The sequence below is a fragment of the Onychomys torridus genome, chromosome 3 (genome assembly GCF_903995425.1).
Source record: "Onychomys torridus chromosome 3, mOncTor1.1, whole genome shotgun sequence".
Classification (NCBI taxonomy): Eukaryota; Metazoa; Chordata; class Mammalia; order Rodentia; family Cricetidae; genus Onychomys; species Onychomys torridus.
Genome location: NC_050445.1, coordinates 67,364,180 through 67,378,427, shown reverse-complemented (window position 1 = coordinate 67,378,427; position 14,248 = coordinate 67,364,180). Strand labels below are relative to the sequence as shown.

At 41.6% G+C, this 14,248-nt stretch overlaps 1 protein-coding gene and 1 long non-coding RNA gene across 5 annotated transcripts in view; one reads left to right on the top strand and one right to left on the bottom strand.

Annotated features, from left to right (window-relative positions):
- Positions 1-9: 9 nt before the first annotated feature.
- Positions 10-9,302, bottom strand: LOC118579641. The gene is made up of 5 exons (XR_004944490.1): positions 9,244-9,302; positions 7,815-7,864; positions 6,955-7,111; positions 3,058-3,168; positions 10-823 (listed from the first exon to the last, which is right to left on the bottom strand). It is a non-coding gene; the product is annotated as an uncharacterized LOC118579641 (long non-coding RNA).
- A 61-nt stretch (positions 9,303-9,363) lies between these two features.
- The window catches only part of Cfap69 (cilia and flagella associated protein 69), a 70,166-nt gene continuing 65,281 nt past the window's right edge, over positions 9,364-14,248 (top strand). For 3 of the 4 annotated variants that reach the window (XM_036182125.1, XM_036182124.1, XM_036182127.1), the window contains exon 1: positions 9,364-9,674. In XM_036182125.1, the coding sequence (XP_036038018.1) occupies positions 9,555-9,674 (120 nt within the window). In that variant the 5' untranslated portion in view covers positions 9,364-9,554. The remainder of the gene's footprint in view (positions 9,675-14,248) is intronic. The other variant, XM_036182126.1, reaches the window with a different exon arrangement.

Genomic DNA, 14,248 nt, shown 5'->3' with positions numbered 1-14,248 from the left:
AGACCCTGGGTTCAGTCCTCAGCTCTGAAAAAAAAAAAGGCACTGGAGATATGAAATGAATACTGCTAATGCACAACTCATGAGAGCTTTATTCTCTTATGTTACAGAACAGTTTCATTGTCATATTCATGTCAATCAGGGAAAGGACTCGGTGATTTGGCCACGCAGGCTGTTATTTTGAATATAGTACCAACCCCAGGAATTGTAGAACCGTGATTGCTGTGGAAGTGTCAGGTCTGCACATGGTCCCATGCCAGGTCGTATTTGTTACTTTGGCCAGCCACCACTCTTCCTGAGTGGGATTTTACTGATGTCCACTGAGGGAATGTGGCATGGCTCTCCACACTTGTCCCATTTAATATTTACAACAGACCCATGAAATAGTTATCTTCATTTTTCATGTGAGGAAACTGGAGGATAGAAAAGCTAAATTTGCCTAAGGTCACATGGTGAAGAAGTAGCAGGGTGAGCAGTCATGGCCAGGTAGTCATCCTTCAGAAGCCATCATTTTATGAACCATCAGGATACACCACCCCTGCCCCATCTCCATGCACTACATTCATGATGTCAGTCTGGATGTTTTCTCTCTTGTATAGCGATTGACAGTCTTTAGAGTATGTTGTGTGCATCAAAGGATGCATAGGAGTATCTTAATCATAATTTTATTATTCCTGGAAACCCACAATAGCACAGTACCTCCCTGTGCAGTGAAGAACTGAGGGTCAAAGCAGTGTGGATAAACTATTGAGATCCTGCAGCTCTTCAGAAATTCCCATCAGGTGGCCACGTCCTTTGCTCTTCCTGGGAAATCCTCCTGCCTTCACTACCATTCATTAGGAAGCAATTGATAAGCACGAAAGATAATAGAACAAGTGGCTAATTATAAATCTATTCCAGAGACATAGAAGCATATAGATTATTCATAAAATTTCTCAGTGCTGGTATTCCATGTGTATATTGCATTTTGTTCAAACTTTGGGATATACTACATTTTCTCCATTTGTTCCTTATTTATCATAGTACAAAGCTATAAATAAGATGTAATTATATGTGTTCTTCAGAAAACTGTATCATTTTTAAAGTTACCTACTGACTCAAATCCAACTATCAAAAATAAAAAGACTCTTATTTTTGTGGAACCTGTCTTTCCCACCAGTGTCTTTTTCTATTCCTGCATTGTTAGTCTGGGAAAATACCCACTATTCTTCAATGATTTGTTGGTGAACTGTAATATTGAACATCCTATTTTCATTATTGATCATAATAATGAATTCTTAGTAGGAATTCATTATAGTGATGGCTTTTAACAGTAATTACCTACAAGCTGGGTGTGGTGGCGCACGCCCTTGATCCCAGCACTCAGGAGGGAGATACAGGCAGATCTCTGTGAGTTAGAGCCAGCCTGGTCTACAGAGTGAGATCCAGGATATTCAGAGCTACATTGAGACTGTGTCTAATACAGACAAACACACATACCAATACTGTCATGAACTAGTGAAAATAGCAATGTGTTTTCAATACTTGCCTACTTCTTAGACTTCATCCTAAGACAATTTAATATGAAAATACAATGAAGTATTTCTAAAAGCTAGATGATAAAAGTACATTGTTATATATGTTAGGTAGCCCATAATATAAAGTTACTGCTATTATACATACATGGGATCCCTGGAAATACAAAATGATTTAAAAACTACAAATATATTTCAAATGACACTTTTTCTTTGGAATGCTAAAAAATGGAATAATTTTAGTTGTAGAGTAAATGTAATATAGTTATTACAGTTCTAAATGTTGAAAGGCCCCTCTCACAATGCATATCTGTTTACTGACTTTCAGTTGCTTAATTTACTACTTCTGTAATTTTTCTTTTGAACAATTTTCTCTTTATCTTTAAAGGCATTTTTCTGCCTTTAGAAGTAGACTGAAGTTTGTTGCTGCCAAATGTGAGAAGGTGGTGGGAGGAGCTTGCCCTTCAAAGAGTAGGTCTAAGGAGATGTCTCAGTGGGCAAAGGCACCTCTAGACAAGCCTGATGAATTGAGGCGGTCCCTGGGATGATGTGTCCTCTCATCCCTCTCTGTCTGTCTCTTCTTTTACCTCTCACACACAAAGTAAATGAAATGTAATTAAAATTTTTAGGGTTAGGGAAGGTTTTTAAAGAGGAGTGAAAATTTGTTTATGTTTTGAGAAGGATGAGTGAGGAAATGATAGGAATGTAGAAAACATGGTCTGTCTTAGTCCTTTGTAAAGACAGCCACATAATTTTTCCTATGAGGGAAAAAACCATATAACATGTATCATGCTACTTAGCTTTTGTGCAGATTTCATGTCTCCTTTATTAGGAATATTTAAAACCATATTTAAATATAAATATATTCATATTAACATCTTTTTAAAGAAGATACACTAAAATTTAGCTCAGATAACCTACATGAGATTTTTATTTAAATTTTAAAACATTATAAAGTATGAATAAATTATGATTACTTATCAGAGCTAATTATTTTGTATAATACAGAGAGTGGCTGATAAATTCATGCTAAACTACCTGATTATTTTCTTAAACATTAGCATAACTTCAAGTTGACTGAAAAATTTTACTTTCAAAATTAATTTGATAATGATAAAAATATGTTCCTACCTACAGTCAGATTATGAAAATTATTTTTTAAAGAGGATTCAAGAATATATTCAACCTGATCAACACAGTGACAGCCAGGGTTGTATAAAGAGACCCTGTCTCAAAACATATTTTTCCAGCTTTTTCTATTATTCATTTCTTATGTAATATGACAAGTCTTAATTTAAATTTTTATGCCATTAAGCTATTTAGTAATATATTCTATAGTGTTCCCTCTCAAAATGAGGTTTATTTAAGTATTTCACATGGCATCTAAAATATAAGTACGATAAATGTAATTCAGAACTATACTGTAAACTAATTAATTATACCTGTATCAGTCTACAAAATCCTGCTTTGAAATGTGCAAGCAGAATAAAATAGAAATTGTTTTGTAAATTGATAACAAAGCAATGTCACACGTGGTATAACGTACCTCAGTCCAGTGTTATGGCTCTGTGTGATGTCAGGAAAATGAGTCGCTCAACCTGCGCTGTGGAGAACTCAGTAGGGCAAATTCTGGCATATGTTCAGTCTTTGTAATCACCTAAAATGAAGTGTAGCGATTTTAGGGGAGCTTGTCTGTTCTTTTGAACTTAACAGGAATGAACGGGTTCTTCAACACTTTCGAGTGTGACAAAATTTGAAAGTGCTTAAATTGTTAGGGGTTCTAGCCATATGATACTAAAACAGTGCTTTTGTTTAGCCTAACATGCATACTAGAGATTGTTGGGTCGTTTTTTAAGTTTACAAATCACTAAATTTCCACTGTGCACAGATCCACAATGAAGACAGACCAGGAGACTTCCCAGTAGCTTAGGGACACTCCTGGTAGCTGGATGAGCTGAGGTAACTCAACAAAAGCAGGTGCTTTATGGAATTATTCTCACAGAGATTTCCTTCCAAGGTTTTCCACAGTTGCGCAGGTTTCCATCTTCACAGTCTGCTTTCCTCACTCCTGAGGACTGCTGTTCACACCTCTTGGAGCGAGCTGTCCTTGTGACTGGTCTCTGTGACTGACTGAGAGGTGTCCCTGTGATGAGTGCTGGCCTCTGAGGACTACTGTAAGGGAAGTGGCATGTCTTCTTTATGGGCCCTTCTGTCTGGCTAATGAGGTTGTGGATAAACATCTGTCCCCAGAGGGTCAAGGCAACACTCAGAGGCAGAATCGAGGCTACTAGAAAACAGACAAGTCCCTGCTTCTTCCTGTGTTTAAACAATTCCAACTGAGTTTCTGTGTTGTGAAATCTAAATTGTATCCTTTCCAGTTCTTTGTAACAATATTCATTTAGCATTCTTGAATAGGTTACTGTAGTAATTCTTACTTTTAAAAGATTTTAAAGGACAATATACAATTTACCTTACAATTAATGTTGTATTATTAATTAATTATACTTGTTTTTTGCCTTTGTCTTTCATTAGCTATTTTGTATTTGCTTGTATGATTTTCTTTGTACAAAATGTCCTTGTGTGTATTCATTTTTGCTAAAGGCTTTGTCATGTAAAATATTGTTAACAAATTGTACACCGTGATTTTATGTCATTCTCCTAGATCTGCCTTACAAAAATTTCAATAAAAAGTATTATTTAATGTTTTAATTTTGCTTTTTCAATCTTACTAATTTGAATATTTGATGGAATTTAGCTAATATTTTGGTCTTTTTTTTTTTACTTTTTACTTATTTTTTGTGTCTTTCACATCATGCCTCCTAAGCCTACCCATCTCCCTCCCCTGCCAAAATAAAACAAATAAAATTTAAGAGAAAAAAAGGAAGGGGGAAATCCCATCATGGAAGCTGCAGTGTGACACAGTGAGTCACACAGTAAACCCCTTTATCCATACATTTTAGCATGCAGGCGTTTATCACAAAGAATCATTGGTCCGGTTCAAGGCCCCTGGCTCAGCTGCACCATCAGAGCTCGGCCCTCACCAGGACACTTCCTGGACATCCTGTTGCTGCTCTGTGTTGTGGAGATCCTGCAGCCCTGGGTCCACAGGGCTGACACTCTCCTCCCCTCCCTACCCCCTCCCCCGTGTTCCAGCAGATCACAGATGGGGTGGACCAACATATAACCTAGGTTCTAAGCCCAAGTAATTGCAGGGTTGGTCAGTGCTTCAGCTCTCCCCTGTCTTCGCCACCAGGGTGAGCTCTCCAGCATTGCCCTGACTAGTTTACCCCTTGCAGTGATGAGCAAGGAGCGGGTCTAGTTCTCCAGCTTTCAGGTTTCACATCCTTGGGGTCGGTTCTCCCACACCTTCAGGGCCTGCTCTACTGTGCTGTCCAGGTGAGGTGCAGGGACCACTCTCCCAAGTGCTGCAGCTGATGAGGGGCAGGGCCAGCTCTCCCACCTACTTCAGCATTGATGGGTTTCCAGTGCGGATCTCTCCACCCATGCCTGCTGCCCTAGGGCAGATGAGGGGAGGGGCTCGGTCTCCCATGCTCATGTGTTTGGCTCACCTGTGCCCTCCTCAACAGGGTCAGCTCCACTGTGCTGCCCAGATGAGGTGCAAGGCCCGCTTTCCCAAGTGTTGTAGCTGGTGAAGGAGTCAGTTCCTTGTCCAACTGGAGGTGGGGGGCATCTCTCCCTCACTCTCACCACCACAAAGCGGATGAGGGAGGCAGAACCAGCTATTGGTCTTTGTTTTTAAAAAGATACCCAGAAAGCAATCCAAATGGTAGTTTTGCTTGGGGAGGGGACTGTTTTTACACAAGTAGTCATTTAAAAGAAAACCTCTATTTAATGAAGATTATTTCATTTCATTGATCACTTTTAGATCAGGATACCTGCAATATTTAAGCTATCCTGCAAGTCAGGAATACAGTGTTAGCTGTTGCCAAGTGCCCAGTGTCAAACACAGTATGTTCCATAGCTGATAAACATGACTCATCTTTATAGAAAGCTATGCTATGCATCTCTTCTTTGACCGGTTCTTCCTGCCCGGCCCTCGCGTCTCCCGATCACTGCCCCCCTTCTTGCCTTGCCCCCTGGCCAGTGGCCCAGAGCTGCCCTGTCTCCCAGGAGTTGCTAGGGTGCTGCCCCCCACTGCTTCATGATGAGCCCTATCCACGCAGCAGATCCAGAGAAACTGACATCTGTGGATCTGCATGAAGACGCTTGAGTGTGTATCCTGACAGGATTACCCGAATAAAATTCTCAGTTAAATTTGAACTGCAGACAAACAATAAATGACCATTCACTATTAATATTTTAAGTGTGGTATAAGTTTTACATGGCCCTTTTCCCTAATGTGTCAACCCAAATGAAGGGCAAAATTTGACCAAGTAGATACAACATGAAATTTAGCTAGTAGATATATTATCTATTCATTTCCTCCAGATAGAATGTTCCAAAGTACAATTCAGCAGACCTTCGTGGAAATAACCTATAAAACCAAGCAATTAACTATACATGTTCAAAAGCCAAGACAAGTTTAGTAACATCTATTTTTCCCTTTCTCTGTCCAGGAATAACAGTCCAAATAAAGTGATGATGACTGCTGTGTGTTTATGGAAGGCTGAGGAAACAGTAACACAAGTGGAATTGTTGAATGATGAAGTAGGAAATAAATGGGTTTTGCGGTTTTACGCGACCCTGCAAACTCAAAATCCAGATGTGTTGAGAGACCCGTGACAGATTCATACTGATCAAACGTATAGTGGTAGATATTAAATTAGCATAGCAATTTACTGACACTCTGAAAAATATCAGTTCTCCAGGTGATAATGCCAACATGGCTTTAACTACATGTAGTGTGTTCTTCAGTCTTTCCATAAGCATTCAGATTTTAACTTAAAAGATGGTGGGATTTACTGTGGCCTGAACTGTGTCATCCAAAATTTGTATGTTGAAGTCCTAACTCCCACTGCTTCAGAGTATGACTGTGTTCAGAGATTGGCTTTAAAGAGATAATTGGGGTGAGATTAAATGGGTGAGTCTTAATCCAGTATGACTGGCATCCTTTTGAGATTAGAATACAGGCCTGGTCAGAGGGAAAACCACATGAAGATAAGGGAAGAACAGAGCAAGCCAGGAAGAAAAGTCTACACAAAACCTTGATCTTGATCTTCTGGTCTCCAGAACTGTAAGAAAAAAATCTCTGTTTTATAGCCACCTGACTTCAGACTTCATGAACAAATGCAAGGACCATGAAGTCAAAACAAGTGAAATTTTTCATACAGCTGGAGTAACTAATGATTAAACGTGACTGATGAATCCTATTTTACAGTAAAGACCTGTATCATGTAATCACAATACATAGTCGATACTTGTAAATGCTCAGGATTTTTTTCATTTTTCATAGTATCAAAAAACTAAAGAGTTGATCACTTACATCATTTGTCCAGTGCACATGAATGGTTTCCCCAGCCTCTCCTTACAGTCTGGATTACTGTTGATCCGTTTTTTTTACTTGAGTAACTGACATCAGGGGCAGCCATTCCACTGGTTCTTCCTGTTCCATTTCTTAGGCCTAAATCTGCATGAGTGGTCTGTTGAAGAGAGATGACTACTTTTTAGGCTTGCAACCATAAGCTGATCTGAAAGACTATTTAAAACCTAGAAGTAAATTAAATTCCAACTTGATACGTATTTCTTCTGTTATAAATTTCCCCCAAGCTAACCCATCACATTAATAATATTTTGTATGCTATGAAATTTCTTTATTTAAAACAAACTACTCTATAACTGTCTCTATAAGTAATGATGTTTGTTTGAACATTTAGAGCATACAGCATCAGGTTGGAGAGAATTAAATAATGTTTGTTTGAACAGTGATAGCATACAGCATTAGTTTAGATAGAATTAAATAATGTTTGTGTGAACATTTGGAGCATACAGCATCAGTTTTGAGAGAATTAAATTCATATGTATTTTAAAGTACTTACAAAATGTTCTTAATTCATGATGAATAATTGTAATTTTGCTAACTTGCTAATTAGGCAGGGTGCAAACAAAATCAGAAGAGCTACATTAATATATTTTGTTTATTTAAGTATATACTTAACTTTCTTCAATACCTGTAAATGTACAAATTGTATGTAGATTGACATACTGAAACTTGTCTTACATCTACAAGTGTTCCTAAGAAAATAATTCCTATCTTCATGGTGTCAAATTCTGCAGGATTGCCAACATATTGAAACATGTGTATTCTCTAGGTAGATCTTATTTCTCACTTTCTCTGTTATTTACCTTTTGTTGAAGTAATTGGACATCTCAATAGTCCTTTCATCCATCTGTGTCTGCATTATTATAAGAAAGGATCAATGAATAATAATTAAAATTAAACCCACACACTTAAACAGTTGAAGTTCTTAAAAACTTAAATCTTGGTGCACTTCTAGGGATAAAATAAAACAAATATTGTCACTTAGACAATTGGCAAATAGAATAGTCCAAGCCAGTCCCCCCCCCCTGCCTTTTTGAGATGTCTAAGATTGGTAAAACTATCCCAAAACAAAAACGATGAACACACACCATGAGCATCTCATTTTTTGTGTGTGTACATTTGTTAAAATGGGAATTCTGATTCAGTATTTACACCAAGAGGTCCAAAATCCTGCATTCCTGACACGCCTCTATGAATCGCCTACTCAGGAAGCCCAATAGCTTGAATAGCAAGGATCTATAGAATATTTACTTCGAATAATTGACAAAATGCTTTAATTTTACCTTAAATCAAAATCTAAAAGTAATGTGAAATCCTTGAAATTTTAAAGAACATTTATTGAGTAACTAGTATGTTCTTGACAAGGAGGACCAACAGTGTGGTCTTTAGAGCAGAGGCATCAGCATCACCCGTGAACAAGCTATAAACACAATCCTGAGCCACATGAGGTGTTCACACCGTGCCTACACCGCCAGCTGAGGACACATAGCCACATCCTTAGCATTCCACAGGCATAAGTAGTTGAGTACAAATCTCAGTAAGACAATTGTCCTTGATTTTAAGAGTCGCAGTATCATAACATGGTTGGGCTGCTTCATCAGTAAATACCACTAACTATGCAGTGAGTACCAGAAATAAAGGTTTCCTCACCAAAATCACATAAGCCAGTTTCATAGGGAGTTAGCCATCTGAAGAGGGTGGTGTGTGTAGCTAATACTCTACCCAGGTGGTAGAGGATGAAGTATAGAACTTCCATCCCTGTTGCCTCTCAACCTGCCAATGAATAAAATACATACCACTGTAGGAAAAAAAGATATTACTAAGTTGGACTGTTGATTTGCCAGGTGGGAGAATCCACCTGGCAAAGAATTTAATGTGTTTCTCTGGTTGAAAAATTTGAACTTCCCACCCCAGGCCACACTAGACATCCAACATCAGGGGTTCCAGCATTCCAGACAACCACTCTACTGCCTGAAAGCTTTCCAACACTGTACAATGCCTCATTTGTTTGTCTAACCGGCAAGTTAGGCCACTAAAGTACAAGTGAGGCAAACCTGGGAATTCAGACTAAATTGACCGGTCCTATCACTGGAGAGGAAGGGGTCAGCTTTCCACACTGTGCCAATCACATCCCTCCGAATGCCTCCCACCTCCAGCTTTTACTCCTCTGCCCCACACAGGCCCTTATCAAGCAAGGGTGGTCTTCACAAGACTGAAACTCCAGGTGCATACCGCGATCTCAGTCAGAGGTCTCCTTTGTCTCCCAGTCGCACACCCGCAGACCATCCTTGGGCAAAGTTTGACTCTCCCAGCTTCCGTAGGCCCCGCCCCTAGCAACGCTCGGGCTTGTGTTAACAACAGGAGCGCGCCTGGCTCCCTGGTCTGCGTGTGGACCGCAGCAGCCGCGGGATGTCCGCTGCGTGGCGGAGGCGGGGGCCGCGGCCCGACCTTCGGGGTCTTTCGTCTCCCTAGCTCGGGCCGCGCTTCGTGTTCCCCGGCAGGGCTCGTGGCACACCTAGGACCGCAGGCTCCCACCCCCAGCCATGTCCACAGTGGAGCCTTCGGCCACGGCGGACGCCGCCGAGGCGGGCGTCAGGACCAAGACCTACAGTCCCCGCACGATCCCGGTGTTTGGGGTGGTGACCCCGCATGAGGATAAGCAGGTACCGCTGGGCTGCAGCAGGAGCGGGGAAGGGCGTGAGGCTCCGGGGCAACCGGGTGGAATCCAGGACCACAGTGAGCCTGCGGGGACGGAGACGCGCGGAGCTGGTCCCTGGGGGGCGTGCGGCTAGCGAGGGGGGCTGGATGTCGTCAGCCAACCTGTCTGGGGACTCCAGCTGCGTGTTCCTCCTGGAGAGACTGACTCCTCTTTGAAGTATGGCCACGGAAGGAAGGAATCGTTCTTAGTGACATTTGATTTGATAACCAGATCATTGTTTGTGATGGGATTTTGTCTGTAGATCCGTTATAAAGTGGCGTTCCCCAGGTTTAAATTTGTAGTCACTGGTATGCAGATGCTGTTGGAAAGTTGGAGACAGAATTGATTTTCTTTATTGTGTTCATAGTTGGTTTCGGGTTTGCTTTTGTAATAATTGCAAAGCTAAGTTTTTAAAGTTAGGTTGAGGAACCTCTCTGCTTTGCCCTACACTAATGGTGTTGGGGGGCCTCTATGGGAATTCCTGTTGGGGGTTCACAAGTCTCAAGCTACGTCAGGAACTCTGTCTCCTGCGTTCACATCCTGGAGCCTTGGAGAGTTAAATGGGAGCAGCCAGTTTACTCAGGGACTTCTGTGGGAATTGGGTTGAGGTTATGCGTTTACGCAACAGCCCGCAGAGCACAGCACTTTTACATACAGAGAAGATGCCAGGGGAATTTACCTAATCAGTCTTGTGGAGGTATTCCTGTACAAGAGCAGAGAAGTGTAAGCGACCACAGCTCTCTGCACTCCCAGGGCTACAAGGAAGTTCAGCATTGCTACTATATTCCTAGGCACTGGGCTCTAAGAAGTAGGTGAGTTTGGCTCTCAGTCGTTTCTTTGGGGCAAAGATTTTATGAGATAGACAAACAGGGGTTTACAAAGAGAAATACTTTCAGTAGATCACGAAAAAAAAAAAAAAAGTGGCCAGGCGTGGTGGCTCATGCCTTTGATCCCAGCACTCAGGAGGCAGAGGCAGGAGGCCAGCCTGCTCTCCAGAGTGAGTTCCAGGACAAACTCCAAAGCTACACAGAGAAACCCTTTCTCAAAAAAAAAAAAAAAAAAAGTCTGTAACATCGCTGTATGTGACTTGTGTGTATCTGACTCTCCTATGAGTAGTCACATTTTTAAAAAGTGCTGTGAGGGGGAAAGGCAACAGCTACCTAAATAAATGGAATAGAAAACAATGTAGAATTAGAAATCAAAGTGATATCTCACTCTTCTTGGACTTTTTTTTGTAGTTGCTTTTATAATTTCTCCTCCTCCTCCTCCTCCTCCTCCTCCTCCTCCTCCTCCTCCTCCTCCTCTTCCTCCTCCTCCTCCTCCTTCTCTTCCTCCTCCTCCTCTTCTTTTTTGACACAGTTTCTCCATGTAGCCCAGGCTGTTCTGGAACCTGCTCTGTAGACCAGGCTGGCCTTGAATCACAGAGATCCATCTGCTTCTGCTTCTGGAGTGCTGGGATTGAAGGTGTGCGCCACCACAGCCTGGCCTGGCACTCAGTATCTTTACTCACCTGTGAGGCCTGATGTTCCTAGCAACATTTAAGAAGATAACCTTTAGCTCTCTGCTCAAGTCAGCAGAGAAAGATCTTTGGACGCTTCCTATTTCCATTCTTTCAAAACATTCCACTTTTGCTTGTACTTGAGAGACAGCTAAAGCACAGCTTGTGGAACTGTGAAATCAAAGGCAGGTGGTGATAGCAGTGGAGGTGATGATGATGGTACTGATGTCCATTGTGTGAAGCTTAGTGTAAGGCTTGGTGACTGCTCAGTGAGTATGGGTGCTAGACTGCCTGACTTCCACCCCCAGAGTGCCCCAGAAGGAGAGAACCGACTTCCAGCTTGTTTTCTTACCTCCACACCTGCCTTCCCATACAACATAAATAAATTTAAAGATGAAAAAAAACTGCAAAATATTCATTGTAAGGACTCTGTATAGCTTAGATAATGCACATAGAAAGCTTATATACGCCACATATGCTTAAATACGCAGTTATCACCAGCATTCTTTATGGGGGGGGCAACTAAAGCTTACAATAGTATTTTTCATTAAAACTCACAGTCTCTGAAGTTTTAAAGTAGCAGCTGAAGATTTCCTGCTATAAAGATGCTATTTTGGCTGGGCGGTGGTGGCACATGCCTTTAATCCCAGCACTCGGGAGGCAGAGGCAGGTAAATCTCTGTGAGTTCGAGGCCAGCCTGGGCTACAGAGTGAGTTCTAGGAAAGGTGCAAAGCTACACAGAGAAACCCCGTCTCAAAAAACAAAACAAAAACAATAAAAGATGCTATTTTGTCTACCTGTGCTTTTAAGGGCTGTCTTAAATTCCAAGCCTTTAAATCTAACCTAAGTATATATATACATATATTTGGAGAAATTGGCTTTTGAATAGTATTACCTAGGAGTAGATAAAATGTGCAAGTTATTTTGTACATATTGTATTTGTGTGTGTGTGTGTGTGTGTGTGTGTGTGTGTGTGTGTGTGTGTTTAGGAGCATTGGATCGGGTGTGTATGCCATAGCACCTGTGTGGAGGTCAGAGGACAAAAGTTAGTTACCTTGTGCCACCAGGTGGGTCCCAGGTATTGAACTGGGGTTACCAGTGTTGGCAGCAAGTGTCTTTACCCATTAAACCATCTCTCCAACCCTCTTCTGTACACTCCACAGTAATACTACCTCACGTATACAGTGAGTGACATTGGCCAGCATGAAAACAATCTGCAGGAGGCAAGAGTGGCTGCAGGTACTCCCCACACCACCACAGGTCCCCTTCCTCACCCTGGAGTGGAACTATGGAAAGTGTAGGGTGTAAATGTGAAGCCAATCGTAAACAGAGAAAACAGTGCTTAGGACTCTGGAGTTTTAATCAGAAATAAAGAATGCTTTAGGGGAGAGGTTGCCAGGGTAGAGGGTGGACACAAAGGGACATGGGGCATGAACGGGATCAGGATGCATGATGTGAAATCCACCAAGAGTCAAAAAAAAAAAAAAAAACAATAAAAGAAAAGAAAAGGAAAGCAATTTCACCAAACAAAATAAGTAATTAAAAACTGATTACTAAATTCAAGTAGGGTTTTATTGTTTTGAAAAAAAAAAACTAAGCCGGGCATTGGTGGTGCATGCCTTTAATCCCAGCACTCGGGAGGCAGAAGCAGGCAGATCTCTGTGAGTTCAAGGCCAGCCTGGGCTACAGAGAGAGAGCCAGGAAAGGCGCAAAGCTACACAGGAAAACCCTGTCTTGAAAAACAAACAAACAGACAAAAACCAAAAAAAATAAAAAATAAAAACAAAACAAAACAAACTAATTAACATACAAAAAAGTCTCATGTTCTTCATCTGTGAAAGATATTTATAACTGCCTTTCTCCTACAATATTTAAGAAAGACTTGCGAAGCATTTAGCGCCATGCCCATCACACGCATTGTAAGATCCATGTGGTTATCATTGATGGCTCTAATCACAACAGCTTCCCCTTTGAGTTTTGTTCTCATTGAACTCTGCTCATGTTCACAGGTTAACTAAACCTTTATTAGGTCTGGTGCTGTGGGTTGTTTTTCTAGAAATAGTTCTAGGGCTCTTGGCTCTGTTCATCCACTGGCTGGTAGTAAAGATAAAGTTTGTTTTCTGATAAAGGAGATGCAGTAGCAATGCAGTTGTCCTTGCTCAAATGGAAACCAGGAGGGTCTAGTTGATGATACTTTGTTTATTTCAGATCTGCTTTATGCTCCCCTCCTCCGTCCTAAAGAGTCAGGCATCCCCTTAGAGTGGAGCTTCTCACACTCAGTGTGTGCATGAAGAGCATGGGATCTTGTAAGTGCAGACTGGATTCCTCAGCTCTAGGCTGGGCCCTTGTGTTCCCCTTTCCTAGCAGATTTCCAGGTAATGCTGATGCTCTTAGGTGAAGGACTCATTTCCCACTCTGAGCAGAAGAACTCCGTGCATTCTAGTGGCAGGATGGTATAAGCAGTGCTGTGGCGTTTCATCACTCATTCCTGGAAAGCTTGCCAGAGATAGTTTCCTGTGTTTCCACTTACAAAACAGTAACAGTAAAACACAATTCTAGCCCTCCCCCAACTGGATCAGGTACTGTCGTGTTAAAAAAGTAGGAGGCTGCAAGCGGCTCTTCAAAGGACCTGCTGGCTCTCCTTTTCTCTCTCTCACTGCAGACACCATCACCGCAGATCGTCAGCCCCTGTAGCCTGTCCATTGGCTCACATCTGTTCTCTGCCCAATCTGTTGTCTTGAGATACCATTTCACACTTCCTCCCCTAGACACACCTTCACTTCCTGTCAGGATACTGTTGCTTACCATATCTAATAAAATTGCCTTGAAATTGCTTAACTTCTCTAGGCTTTTTCCCTGTTCTATAAAACCAGCCTGTATTTGGTGAATGATCCAGGAATGGAGATGACCATCACAGTCTCCTGGGGAGCTTTTGGGAAATCCTGGGCATATTTGGGCCTACTGCAAATTTAATCAGCTATAATTACCAGTGTGGGGCTTGGAAGTGTTCCCTCAAGCCCTGTTGAAGCACCAGAACCACT